General features: G+C 46.9%; 1 protein-coding gene across 3 annotated transcripts in view; it reads right to left on the bottom strand.

The window, feature by feature from the left end:
• The window catches only part of LARS1 (leucyl-tRNA synthetase 1), a 497,298-nt gene that overhangs the window by 348,182 nt on the left and 134,358 nt on the right, over positions 1–14,758 (bottom strand). For all 3 annotated transcript variants that reach the window (XM_085618114.1, XM_085618113.1, XM_085618116.1), the window contains 2 exons: positions 3,601–3,826; positions 70–157 (listed from right to left, as the gene is read on the bottom strand). In XM_085618114.1, the coding sequence (XP_085474240.1) occupies positions 70–157; positions 3,601–3,826 (314 nt within the window). The remainder of the gene's footprint in view (positions 1–69; positions 158–3,600; positions 3,827–14,758) is intronic.

Below are 14,758 nucleotides of genomic sequence, written 5' to 3'. Positions count from 1 at the left end.
AAGACATTGAAGTCAGTTACCGCAGACATACGCGGTAGGAGAACTGTGTGGTGAAAGAGTATTCTTTACCTTTATCCTCTTTAATGGTGAGCATCGGCAGCGCATAGATCACTTTATAGGATGTTAAAGGAGCAGACAGTGCAGCTCCAAGAATGTCCTAGAGGCAAAACAAGATAACCATAAAGCAGGGAAGGAGACCTAGTACAGGGCACAAACTGAAACCTCCACACTGTAATTTTCTCATAAACATAAGTACAATCCCCATCCAGAGACCTCCATATGATCAATTTCTGTGACATTTCACTCTGATTCTTAGGAAAGAAAATGTAGGCAGAGCCTGTTGATTTTTAAGCCTCAAAATGTTATTTTTTATATTGTAAGGTTAGGTTCTACTGTTTCTTTATGGGCTTTGATTATGGTTCTCTCATAATTGCCCTGTGTGAACAACAGAGCATCAATTCTCCAAGATGATTCTCTCATATTGTTGCGTTGGCACAACTTGCACTTTTTTCCTGAAGCAGTATTATCTGCATATGTAAACAAATGTTCAGGGAAGGACGGACTCATGCCCAAGGCTTCTTTCTCAAGACTTCTTACCACAACATGCTTTATAATCAAACCCACCCAGCGGATGTTCAAGGATACATATCTGTCTGCTCAACCTTGTTCAACACTCTCCTCTAATCTTGTGGCACTAAAACACTAGTTTGGCAGAATACTCAGAAGTGACCACCCAGCCAATCATATGAGCTCTTAACAAAAGAACATAAGAACATTTTTTTTTTTTTTTTAAATAATACACCCTTTGCTATAGTAAAAACAACTTTTACATATAAGGAGGAGCAGCTGTACAACCCCCCCCCCCCCTCTCACTGATGAAAGCACCAATACAGATTTGGAAGACTGGTCTGCATGGGATGGGAAGGAAAACTGACGCAGGAAACCTCCCTATGGCACAGCACGTTACTACCTAAGGTCACGTCTCTTCCGAGATTTCATGGGTGAGACACCCAAAACGTTCACCACCCTGCGTCACTTAGTACATGGCAGCGACATCAAACACTACAAAGATCTCCCAGATGAATTTGGTCTGAAACTCACGCAATTCTTTTGACAGCTTCACTTCAGACATGCCCTCAGATCCTAGCTCAGCCCACCCACAACCTCCCAGAGTTTTAGCCCATTAGAGTTAAAAATCATGATGGGGCCATTCGCCCCCACCCCCAAAAAAGTTGAATCCCTATACTTTACAAATCCCTAGTACTGAACACACCTCACGCCTTCCCAAGGCTACAGGAACAATGGGAGACTGGTCTGGGCGAGCTAGAGAACACTGAATGGGCAATGTGGCCTGATAGGGCCTAGAGAGGCCACAGAGACAACAAGCTTTTGTCTTATACAATTTAAATACTTACACTGAATATACCTGACCCGTAGTGCTTGTGGAGCATTTATGGAACCTCTGTCTCTCTCCCCCCCCCCCACTGCCTCCGAACCATTAACGCAGTGGGTGACTTTATACGCACAGTATGGGACTGTATAATCCTTCTGCAATATTGAAGAGCAGTGGAAGACATGTCAGGAGCCCTCCTAGGAGGCCCAATCCACCTAACCCCCAAAGTAGCCCTTCTCCACCAGGTAGACGAGCAGGGATATACCCATGCTGAGAGAGCCCTCATCAAACTAGGTCTGTCTGGCAATTGATCAAGAGAAATCGAACGCCTCTGGTGCCAGACAAGAGCCCCCATCGAAGGGAGCTTAGAGGGCATAGATGGACTTGTGTTGTATATGCGAGAAACACATATACGAGTCCCAGGGATGCCTTAGGAAACACTAATGAATCTGGGGTTGTGGGAATGATATCAAGAAGGGGTGGACTGACTGCCTCTAAAGAAAAAGACAAGTACACAAACTCCGGACCAGCCAGACCTGAACATTCAGATACATGTGGGACCCCTCACAAGAGGACCAACTGTTGTCAAAGTGATGTGAATACAGGCTGTTAGGCGAATACAACAATTCTGTGTTGACATAAAGACTCAAGAATAAGATTACTTTAAAAAAAAAAAGTGGAACGACAGTGCAGCAAAGGCAATTGATGTCTGTACGAAAATGTATTACCTAAGAGTGGAACAGTTTTAACTTTTTATGTATGTGGTGAGGACACAAAGCCTCAGAGCAGAACACAAGCTTAGGTCAGTGATGAACATGCAGCATCGCTCAAGTGTAACGCAGCAGTCTACCTTCTCTACAGAACTTGGGTGAGAACATTTATTTGCCAACAGTGTCACTGAAGCTTCTTATCTTCATAGAATCCACAAAAGGACATGTGTTCAATGCAACTGCAGTCTTTCCACTCTCTATGATCTGTGCCCATTCACCCTAACCTCAGTAGCCAATGGCCAGATCCCTCAGTCATACTTAATGTCTACTGGGTGCACTACCAACTAGAAATGACAATTTTTAACATTGCTAGACATAGGATCTGGACCCCATAGACTCCACTATGAAGACCTGGCCCATGTACCGGCTCAGAAGGAACTCAGAGGTCTCGAATAAGGAGAGGGTGTGGCTTTTGTCATTGTCCTACATCTAAACCCTCCATTAGAGCTGACTGGCCCTGGCCATCATTTCCATAGGACATGCACCTTTTGGGATCCTTAACTTCCTCCTCCTTGACCAACCTACCAGGATCAAACATAGATGGACATACTCGGCTTTAGAAGTTTCGTGCAAATTCATCATAAATGCCCAAAGATACAGGACATCTAAAACATTATTTGCCTCCAGCTGCTTAGTTTGTGACACTGACTACTGGAGACCAGGTACGGCAGGGTGAGTAGGACATACTTCTGTTGGCAAACAATTTAGTTCCAGGTACGGGAGATACGAATAGATTTATATCAAGACCATCTAACCCTAAATTTTCTTTGAAAGAAAAACTAACCCATTACCCTTCATACCACATAGTTGAGGGGCATTTTTTACTGGACTTGAAAGATATTTTCCGCTACTCTTAAGATCGCCCCAGCAATGCATGGGAAGTCATCGACCTGCACCCCACAGTGGTCCAAGAAAATTATTTTTAGCAATGGAGTGCAGAGTTTAGGCAGGTCTGTGAACCTCATTAAATAGCAGGGGAAGAACATTTGTCAGGTCAGGAAAGGCAAATAAATCCAATATGCCTTCATGCTTTTTGAAGTCCGAAGACACCTGAAATTGTCAGAATGTTCCCATATGTATACGTTTTCTAAAATGTAAAAGGTAATCTACTGAATGCATGTGCACCAAATTTAAAAACCTCACAGAAAAAAGGCCGTTCGGCAAATGCCACCTTAGTATATTTCCATTCGGCAGCTTTTTTCGGTGAATGCAAAAATGGAACTTGCATTTCCTGTAATTTTGTCTTTCCCATGAAATGTTGAAAGTATCAAACAGAAGAGAAATTTGTTTTTTGTAAAATGTGATGCAGATTCATCCAACAGTGCCAACATTAGTAGCAAAGTAACAGGTCTGACCCATTTAACAGGAGATATAGCAAAAACTACAAGAAGACTATAGTCACTGCTGTGATACATGCAATGAAATTGAAATGCAGACCTCTCCCATCAGCTCTTTGACCACGGGAACCACACCATTGTCCTTAGTGAAGCCCTGGTAGGCCATGTTTCTAGCTGCCCGCTGTGTGCAGATGAAGATGTCATTGTTGGCGATCTCGAAGGCAATGTATGACATGTCAGGGCGCACCCAACAGTTAGTCTGCCCAAACATCGTCTCCGGTCTCAGCGTGGCAGCCACCAAAAATATGTTTCTCCCTTTAAGGCCACTAGGAAAGAAAATGAGAAAGAAAACAAGCAAAATGAATTTAAGAAACTGTTTTATAAAAGTCGGTCTTGGTAGATAAGATGATCGGTTACATGGTGGTATTGGGCACATACACATTGTTTCAACATATCTCTGCATAAAAATAATATTGGGGGCAAGACTCAATGACCTTGCATTGGCTGGTTCATAGCAAAAGCCCAAATCATACGCTTTGATGACTAATATACGTATAGAGGGTAAGGCGAGAAGAATATATAATTGCAATCTTTAGTTGTAAAGGGAATAATCAGTAAAAAATACAAGCATTTGTAATAAGAGATTTATTAATAAATCCTGAGTTACTAGAGCCAAAAAACAGTAATTTAGAAAAGGGTCATAACAGAAACAGTGGAACATCGTAATAGATTTAATAAAGGTAAATTGCTAAATCTGTTCCTTCAAGTACAGGCATGGACATAGGCAATCTCACTAGAGCTTGAGGTCCTCGCCTGTTATCAAATTCTATATTTCTATTTGTGGATGAAAAATTAGGCAAAAAATAAAGCAAGAACAACTATTTAATACAGAGTAAGTTTACCTACGGAGACTCATAGTGGGAAACGGCCAACATTTTTTTTTTTTATTTTTTTTTTTACACAGGTTGCCATTTTCATACTTTCACTCTAGGTTTGCTGATGGTCTGGAGACATGAGGCGATGGAGCACGCTTCCACTCACCACTATCCGCAGGGTGATGTTGCCAAATAACTTTCAGCTGGACAGGGAGGGACAGTAAACCCACTTGGGAGAGCACACTATCGCGTGGGCTTCAAGTAATGCAATCGGATTGGTTTCTCAAGACTGGGAGCCATATGGTAATAGTATCATATGAAAGTGTACAAGGAACTAAAAGAGTAATTCACCCTTCACAACTCCAAGTTCTATAGTTAAAACAGACCGGCATCCTGTATTCTGGCTTGACCACCCTATTTGTGGTATTAGCTTACCGAATGGTTAACATTGCCCCTAGATTGTGAGTGTGTCCTTAATGCCAAATAACCTCAATTTTCACATCTTTTGGGTCAACACGTCTCTTGCTACGGAGTGTGAGTGCACGAGCTGCAAGATGCAGTTTCCGCCTGAGCTTCGCAACACAGGGGTCTCCATTTGGTGGAATGTCCAGTTCTGCTAAGTAATGATGCATAAGGTGCGAGTCCGAAACTCCCACGCTTCTGCCGGTGAATAGGAACATGGCCATGTCGATGATCAACCCTTTTGGCTCACCCCCAGCCCAAGTAGAGCCCAAGATGTTGACATCATGACACACCAGAAACTGGTGAGTTCCATTCAAGCTAAGAGCCCACCGTATGTGGATTTTCAGATACTGTGGACTGGCAAGAAAAGCAGTGAGTTCTGAAGTCAATCTGGGAGCCCCAAAGACAACAGCTGGACTCGGGAATCTGCCCTTAGATGAGGCTTTGGCAAAAAGTGGAACCATGTTCCTCCTCAAAATTACAGAGCCAATGTGCGTTTGCCCACAATTTCCATCAGTACTAGTGAGCTTGAAAATAGAGGATGAATAGCGTTCAAACAAATTGCACAGGAAAATAACTAATGTTGAATCTTCTTTGATAAAAGCAGAGGAGATGGTACATTAACTTGTGCCAGAGAGGGTTGCTCATTATGATATGAGGTGGAGATTAATGGTGCTGCAGTTTAGAGCTTTGTTTTCAAACAAAGGGATGTAAGAAAGTCCTCTCTTTTTGCATGGTTGCCCCCACTTTTTGCTGAACTGCTGATGTACTTTGGCAGGAGCCCAGGGCACACTCAATCAACTACCCAGGGCCCATGTTCTTTCCCTAAAACTGCATCGAAGACAACATCCAATCTGCCCTCTCTGGCCACAGGTCAGCCCCTTGTAAGTGGTACCACAGGTACCCAGGGCACTGTGATTAGGTAAGGCCTCTAAGGGCTGCAGCACTTATTGTGCCACCCTTAGAGGCTCTGTACCTTCACACTCACAAACTGCCTTTGCAGGCTGCGTGTTTTGGTGCAGAACAAAGTGTAGCGTCGACGTGGCACACATCCCTGTGTGCCATGGCTACAACCCACTGCCCTGGCATAGATCAGCTACCCCTCTAGCCGGGTGCACTATAGCAGTGGTGAGGGTACAGGTGCATGAGCCCTGTACCCCTACAGTGTCCAAGACAATTCTTATACATTGTAAGTGCAATAATGCCATTAAGAATACATGGTGCTCGTGGGAATTGCAGGACCCACAGGTGGCCCGAGAGCTTAGGGTGGACACGGAGCTCTACTTTAAGGAAAATGTGGGGTCAGTGGACTCCGCTATCAGTCTGGGGGAAGCTTACAAAGCAGTCCTTCGAGACAGAGCCCAGAAAACCATAGCGTATAAATAGCACAAAGAAAACGAGGAGGTAGCAAGAATTGAAGCGCAGCTCCTGCAGGCCGAAAAGCAAGCTGCTGCAAACGCTTGCCCCGCCCAGTTGAGAAGGTTGAAGCTCCTGCAGCAAGAGTATTCGGCGTTAGCCAAGAGAGATGTACAGCACGCCATACAAGCAATGCATAGGAGGTTGTATGAAGTGAGTGATAAAACTGGCAGACTACTTTCCTGGCTCAGTAGGAAGGAGCTGGAAAATAGATGGGTAACCCAGCTACAGACAGAAGACCAGGTCCATGCAACCCCGGAGGCCATAGCGCATGACTTTGCAGGTTATTATGAGGCCTTCTACGCGACAAGATTCTTAGCGGACGATGAACAGATCCACATGTATTTACAATCCATACAGCTCCCTCGGCTCGAGTCCAGCGACACACAAGCGCTGGAGGCAAAGTTGACTGTTAAAGAAATTCTGGAGGCCATTGGCCAGATGAAATTAAGGAAGGATGCGGGTCCCAATGGACTCCAATCAGAATTAAACACGGGCACTTTATAGCAAGCATCTCTTGCAGATGTATCTTTAGGCGAGAGAAGTGGGTATACTCCCCGAAGACTTGAGAGCGGCCACTATTGTGGTGATATCTAAAGAAGGGCGGCCGCCGCAGAGATGTAGCTCATACAGGCCCATATCCCTACTAAATATGGAGACTAAGATCCTGGCCAGAATTCTGGCCAATAGGCTTATGAAGGTTTTTACGGGACTTGTTCACAGGGACCAGTCTGGCTTTATGCCTAAGAGATCAACGAGACACAACCTTCGACGAGTCTCTAACTGGTTGGAGATGGTAAAACACAGAACTGAGCCTCACCTTATACTATCCCTTACGCCGAGAAGGCCTTTGACACAGTCCATTGGCCGTTCCTTACGGCAATTCTGGATAGACTGGGATTTGGTCCTGAGTTCAGGAAGTGGATAGCCCTACTATTTGAAATACTAGTGGCAAGGGTCAGGGTCAAAGGGGTCACGTCTCGGCAGTTCCCGATTGAAAGGGGAACAAAACAGGGCTGCCCCCTGTCTCCCTTGCTTTTCGCGATAGTCCTAGAGCCCCTTGCATGTATAATTAGAGCGCACCCCAATATAACAGGTTTCCAAGCGAATGACAGATACAATCTTGAGGAGAGCATTTCATTATATGCCGATGATATACTCTTATATGTCCCGGCAAGACACTCCCTACCATTATGACATGCTGCGAGGAATATGGTAGACACGCGGGGTACAGAATAAACTGGGAAAAGTCGTGTATTTATCCGGTGGGACAAGGTGTTGGGACTGCAGTGTATCCCGGCCAGCTCCAGGTTGCATCTCGGGGAATAAAATACCTGGGTCTTAATGTCACGCTGGATAAGCCGCGGGCACTGGAGCAAAACCTGTATACGATATTAGGCAAATTCCGCTCAGACGTAGAACGCTGGGCCTCTCTGCCCCTGATGCTGCTTGGAAGAGCGGCACTCTTTAAAATGATAACTTTACCAAAATTTTTATATGTGCTGCAAAATACTTACCATCCAATCCCGGAAGAGGCGTTTATCAAGATTGATGACCTCCTACGAAAGTTCATTTGGGGAGGTAAGCCCCCTAGGGTAGCGCTGGGTAAGCTACAATGCAACCAATATAGTGGCGGCATTTCCTTTGCCGGACCTCCGCTCCTATTACTGGGCAGCCCATTTGATAGTTATGAACGACTGGGAATTCAGAGAAAGGGATCACCCCACGTATGCGCTTGAACACACACAGTTCTTCAAAAAAACGTTGCTGCATTATCTATATGGAGGTAAAGGGGTTGCGAGATTGTTGCCAGCAACACAGATGGTAATAATGGCCTGGAAGAAAGTGGAGAGGCGGATGAAATGGGAAGGAAAGGTGACTAAGGAAACTCCGCTATGGGTGGGAACACGACTCACGGAATTTGCCAAGCTGACAGGTTTCCAGAAATAGGACTTGGTAGGCATTTCCCAACTTAAAGATATAGTATACCGAAAGGAACTGGTGACGTTTTCGCACCTCCAGACTGAGTACGACATGAGCAAGATGCAGCATTTTAAATATTTGCAATTGAGGCATGCCTGGAGGACGCAGAGTATTGATATGGAGGGTCTCCTGGAATACTCCCCCCCTGGAGGGTAGGCTTTTGATGGGCGAAATTGGGTGGAAAGCACTGTCCTGGACCTATAGAACAATCATGAATAACACACCGGATCCTCTGAAGACACGGAGGTCACGTTGGGAAGCTGATCTGGGGGACATAGATAACTTGGATTGGAAAATGGCTCTGATGCACCAGAGGGAGGTAGCTATTAGGTCCAGGCTACGATTGATTCAATTTAAGTACCTACACAGAATGTATTATGACAGAGCCCGACTGCATAGGATTGGAAGAGCGGAATCTCCCAATTGCCTGAAATGTCACACCATGGAAGGTACCTTCTTCCACATGGTTTGGGGGTGCCCACAAGTGCAGGTATATTGGGGGAAACTGTTGAAGGAGCTGGAGAATGTACTGCAAGACTCAATACCCCCAGACCCATTTATTCTGTTGGGCGTACCTACAGACATGGAACTCCCGAAGGCAAAACTAACATTGCTCCAGCTGGGATTGGTGGTGGCCAAAAGGGACCTGGCAAAAGCGTGGTGTGCGATGTCTAACCCAACGCTGGAGGAATGGCGGAGGAGTATGGATATGTATATGTTGGGGGGAAAAAACAACCTATATAGCAAGAGGGTGCCCGAAAAAATTTAGAAAAATATGGAAGCCTTGGTGGACCTACTACGGACTTACAATCACGGATTCACAGTAAACTGAGGGGGAGGGGGGGGGGGGGGGAGAGAGAAACAACTGGTCACGTTGACACGCAATATCCTGGTGATGTTGAATGATTATGTCATGGTACGGTTGAATTCCGCTCTACATGTGGGGAACAAGAGAATGAGCTGCTCTGAATATGTGAAGTGTTTTTGTAATGTAAATGGAGAAATGCCAATAAATAAATTCCCCCCCCCAAAAAAAAAAAAAGAATATATGGTGCTGGGAGTATGTCATTACGAACTCCACACTACCATAATGGCTTTACTGAAAACAGAGAAGTTTGGTATCAAACTTCTTAGAACATTAAACCCACACTGATGCCAGTGTGGGATTTAATGAAAAATTCACAAAGAGGGGCTCTTAGAGATACCACCTGAAAAATGAACTAACACTAGTGTCCAGGGTGGGTGGCTGCTCCCCAGCTGCCACCACCAGACATGATTCTGGACCCCTGAGTCGAGAGCCTTCTGCTCTCGGGGGGTCTGAAAAAATGCACATCCTGGGACAAGGTGCCAAGCCTCCTCCCCAGGATGGGCAGGGTCTGCGAAGGGGAAGCTTCAAAGGCTTGCCGCCTTTGTGAGCTTCCCCAGGTCTTTTGCTGCTTCCAGAAACTGGTCCCCACCGGTTCTGAGCCCCACTTTGGGCGGGAAAACCAAGTGAGGAAGGTAGGTGTGCCCACATTTGCCAACCCCACCCCTCAGGTGGGGGAGGCGAGGTGAAGCACAACTCTCAGTCCAAGCCATCTTGCAGATAGGAGGACCCAGCCAACCAGAGTGAGGTATATGCCCCCCTCCTACTGGAGGGTGGCATAATAGGGGGTGTACCCACCCCAAGGAAGGGACCCATTGGTCCCAACCTTTACTTGCCTGTAGCGCCCCTAAATCTTTAGGTGCACCCCGGAACCTTGACTCCTCAGACAAGAAACAACAAAGAAGAAGGACCGAACAGCTGTGCTGAAGCTAAGAAGAGGAGGATTCCCACTGACTTGGCCCCAGCCCTACCGGCCTGTCCCCATCTCGAACCTGCAGAAGCTAAACTCCAGTGTGTCCTGCAGCCAGCAACCTCAAGAACCCCGAGGACCTGCCCTGCCTTCCAAAAAAAAGACTTAGGGGTCGATTATAATGGCGGGCGGATCGCCACTGCCCGCATGGCGGTGGCGATCTGCCCACCACAATACACCGCCCGCCTCCCATCCGCCCCGCCACATTACTATGGCGGTGGAGACCCCAGCGGACGGAAAGACCATCTGCCGGTCGACTCGTCGACCGGATGGAAAAAGCCCATAACATGGAGGCGGTGTCTGCAAGACACCGCCGTCCATATTATGCAGCAGGCGGTGAATCGCCTTACCATGGCGGCATTGCTGCCATGGAAAGGCGAGCGGTGTTTGCTGTTGGGGGCCTGTAGCGGGCCCCCAGGGTGTTGGGGGGTGCACATGGGGGGTACCTATGGTACCCCCCAGCTTTTGCATGCACAAGGTGGCAGGAACGGCGCGGTGCCTGTCACGTTGTGCATTCAAATGCACAACATGCATTTTTTACCTTGTCACGGGTGCTGCTTGCAGCACCACCCGCCACAATGTAAAGAATGCAGGATGCGCCCGCCAGTGTGGCGGGCACATCCCAATGCCAACTGCCGGACCGCCGCACATATGGCGGGCTGTCCCTTTAGCCGTTGTGGTGGCAGGCGGACTTTGCCCGTCCGCCATTGCTATCAACCCCTTATTCTCTTGTGAATACTGGATTTGTTCACCCCCAGACTCTGGCTCTGACCAAATCCGTGAATCTGCAACACTCTGCACCCATCGCCCCTGGCCCGAGTTCGAGTGGCCCAACACCATGAGGAGGTCTCCCCAGCAATTCTGACCCAAGATCTGGCGATCTGACCTGCCTCGAATCTCCCAGCAAAGCCTGCAGCCTCTTTCTGGAGACTCCCCCCGAACACGACCAGAGCTGGTAAGAGAAACCAGACGCCTAAAGACATCCCCTGCACCCAAAGTCCCAAGACCTTGGGTGGCCCAACCGACGGTGTACCCGCATCCCCAGGCATCCCAACTTTCCTCTCCAACCGGTGGTCACCTCCAGAAGATATTCGTCCCCAAGCCTGCAGGCTTTGTTGCAACTAGAGAATCCCCATTGCAATCAACAGGACACCCGAAGCCAAAACCGCACTCTGTTCCCAGCCGCCTCCCCTGTGGCGCTGCAGGTGTACTTTGGGTGCTAACTTGGATCCCCCTTTGCCCTGAGCCTAACACCAGGAGGTTTGCTCCCACAACCCAGTGGCCCGCTTGTAAGCAGCCACCAACCGGAGGCCCCCTATCACCCATTGGATAACATTGGGCCTCAGAACTCTGCACCTGGCTGCCCTAGTGCCGCTGAGGGTGATTTGAGGGTGCATCCTTGACCCTGGGGGAACCCTTGTTCTAACCCCAGAAACTCAACGCCTAAGACCAAGTACTTACCTGGTAACGGATAACTTCATTTCTCTCCATAGGCATCCATTGACTGTTTTTCTCTGAAAAATGTTCTAATTGTGTAGTTGATTTGTATGGAAACCTGAAAACTTACAATTGTGCAAAATCGATTTTACTTACATTTTCTCTAGGAAATGTCCCAGTGTGATATCTAGGCATATCACACTGAGTAGAAAAAGTAACTTAAAAAGTAATCTAAAAAGTAATCTGTACAGTATTTCAATACCTTGACTTACCTGTGTTTCAAACAACTGCATTTGAACTTGCATTCACTTGTAAACACTGCATAATACTTTGCATAGTATTTATTTCACTTACCTGTGCCAGGCTTGGCTTGGTCCTAGAAATGAAATAACTTCACAATATTTTTATACAAACAAAATTGGTCTGAGTTCAGTCTTTGAGTGTGTGACATCATTTGCTCATTGAATGTGTACAACATTTGTTTAACACTACCCTCGGAAAAAGCCTTACTGCTCGCCCATATTACCACAGATGGAGAGTAAGGTGCTATCTACTTTTACCTCTGCCTACCTTTGGAGTACTGGGGTGGCAGAGTGGGCCAAAGAACCGCTTTGTTCGCCATAAGTTGGCAGGGTATGCTCAGACGTGAGTCCCTTGCTCACTTTGCCACTGGATTCAAGCAAGCCTGGCTGAAGACGGCTGAAATGCCAGAAAACGGTCCTAGGAAGCTTGTTTCCGGTCCAGGGAAGGCATGGCTTGGCAGTTCGGGCTGGACTGTTCCCATGAGGCACAGGCTCAGACTGATTTGCATATGGCCATGTCTGAACTGGGGTGGCAGAGTGGGCTAAAGAACGGTGATGGATCAAACCCAGATCTGTTGACTGGGTGTGAGTGTTTGATTGGTTCTGATGCTCTGTCCATCACCACCCCCATTTATACCTTTGGAGTTCAACTGCACTCTGAGAACACTATACTTTATTTTGGTATTGTATATACAGAGCCAGCTTTCTACATTGGTGGATCAGCGGTGGGATATACAACTTGGCATTTGTTGGATTACTTGGTTACCACCTGATCACATGACAGAACTCTAAAATTGTCTTTAGAATTCTGATTTTTGAATTGACAATTTTTTCCAAATTACTAAAAGTCGATAGGGACTTTAAGTCCCTATAGAATTTTAGGGGGAAAAAAAGTTGACTTTAGTTAGGGATAAGAGGGGTTAGAAGTTATTTTTTTAACAATGTCTCTTAACAAGAACCCAGATGTTAGTGAAGATAATTACAATGGCATAGAGAACCAAGTTGAGGAGTTCGACCTCACTGTGAGACGGAGGACGGCAAGGCACGGAAGGAGTTAATCCACTTCGGTCCTTCCCCTCTGCAGGATGACGAACCACCCTGTCACGACCTCAACCTATGGGAGACTACAACACCAAGGGTAGAGGCGGAGTCTCCCGTAGAAGAGGAGAACCCGGAAGACGTCGAGGGGTGCATGTTCATGAGACGGGAGGACGAACGAACAGAGCGAGGCACCACGGAGGAACAAGGACGAGAAGCAGACGAGAGACCGGAGGAGCGAGGACGAGAAGCAGACGAGAGACCGGAGGAACGAGGACGAGAAGCAGACGAGAGACCGGAGGAACGAGGACGAGAAGCAGACGAGTCACAGCCAAAAGGGACGGAGAACGAAGCCAGCGAAGGGGAGCAGTGGACAGAGGACTGGTGGACACCCCCGGACAACGCTCTCAAGCCGCCGTAACTCAGGAGAGTTGCGGCCCCCACGGTACGTGGGTTAGGGCAGGGATCGGAACTCAGAGAGAGGGAGGGGGTGGGTTTCTGTGCCGTAACAGAGAAGGGGAGGGAACGGGGAGTGAAAATCCACCATTGTTTTCTTTTTTCATCCCGTCACACCCCTATCACCCCTCACCTTTATCCGCTATCATTTCGAGAGTGCTAGTAGCTTGTGCATACCTAGCTCCCAGCAATAATCGAGGACTCTCTTGGGGGAGGGCTTAGTGGCACTATAAACCACCCCGGCTGAACCTCACAACGGCTTCTGGGTCTACCTCAGCTATCACCCTTTCACAAATAAAAGAGAGCACTAAATAAACGTTGGTGGCACCTATATAAAGCGGTGACTCAACCTATAGCTATACAGGACAAGTGCCGTGACCGTGTTTTTTTTTCTCTTTGTTTTGGATCCTGTGGCCGGGGGCTGTACCACCACGTTCGAATAAGAGCCCGAACCAAGTGCCCACCGGACATCCCGGACTGCGAAATCTTGTTGTCGCCTGCCTTTCCCTGTGCTGGGCTTAGGTTGACGTAACTTTGACTGGGTGAAATAAATAACGCCATCATTAAACCCTCTTTGAAGCCTCCTCGCTTTGTTTTCCGCCCATCCCTCTCACACTCACCCCTTATCTCCACTTGGAATTTAGGGAGTTAAGGTCTATGCAAGCTTAAAAAGCATTTTCAATGTAATAGGTCTCGCATTTACGCCAGTTTGAGCTATTGACATTGCAAATAACAATGAGTTTTATTTTGGTTTGGTTTTTAAAATATAAATAAAAGGCATTGTCATTTACAATGCCAATACCTTAAACTCGCATAAATGCGAGACCTATTGCAAATGCTTGTTTAGTGTTTTTGTCAGGACTAAGTAAGCATTATTTAGGGTGTGGGCTATATCCACATGACAAATACCAGCAAGTCAGTGTTGGCTCTTTATTTGGACCCACGTACGCTGCGTCTTTATGTTTCACATTACTGGTCAGCTGGCATGTCACTACAGGCTTCCAAGCAATGGGAATAATCCTTTAAAGATAGGAGCAGCGTGGCATTTGGCACTGCCCAGAGCAGTGCAGGCCTAGAGATGATGCAAGGAGATCCATTGCTTATCCAGGGCAGCGGCATCGCTTGCGCGTACTCTAAACACGAAGGACTATTTAGCAAAGTGCAGGTTATGGTTCCATTAGAGCCAGCAGCGTTTGGCTAAATACAAAAGGCATATTTTTAAAAATGCAAATGCTGGCCGAGGGTATAGTGCCAAGCTTGGCTGCTGAATCTAGATTGGTGTGTAAGGAATGAAACGTTTGTGGAGACAAATGTGTGCACCACCTTTGAGTGTAATCAAACACCTTTGGTATTGCCTTAGTCTTTGTGCAGTATTCTATGCATTGTACAAATTTACCAGTTTCCAAAGAAACCAGGTTTAGTTTGCTAAGAGACAAGCAGGTCCAATGGAAACC

This window comes from Triturus cristatus, chromosome 7, assembly GCF_964204655.1.
Source record: "Triturus cristatus chromosome 7, aTriCri1.1, whole genome shotgun sequence".
In the NCBI taxonomy this organism is placed as follows: Eukaryota; Metazoa; Chordata; class Amphibia; order Caudata; family Salamandridae; genus Triturus; species Triturus cristatus.
This window is presented reverse-complemented; position numbering and strand designations above follow the sequence as displayed.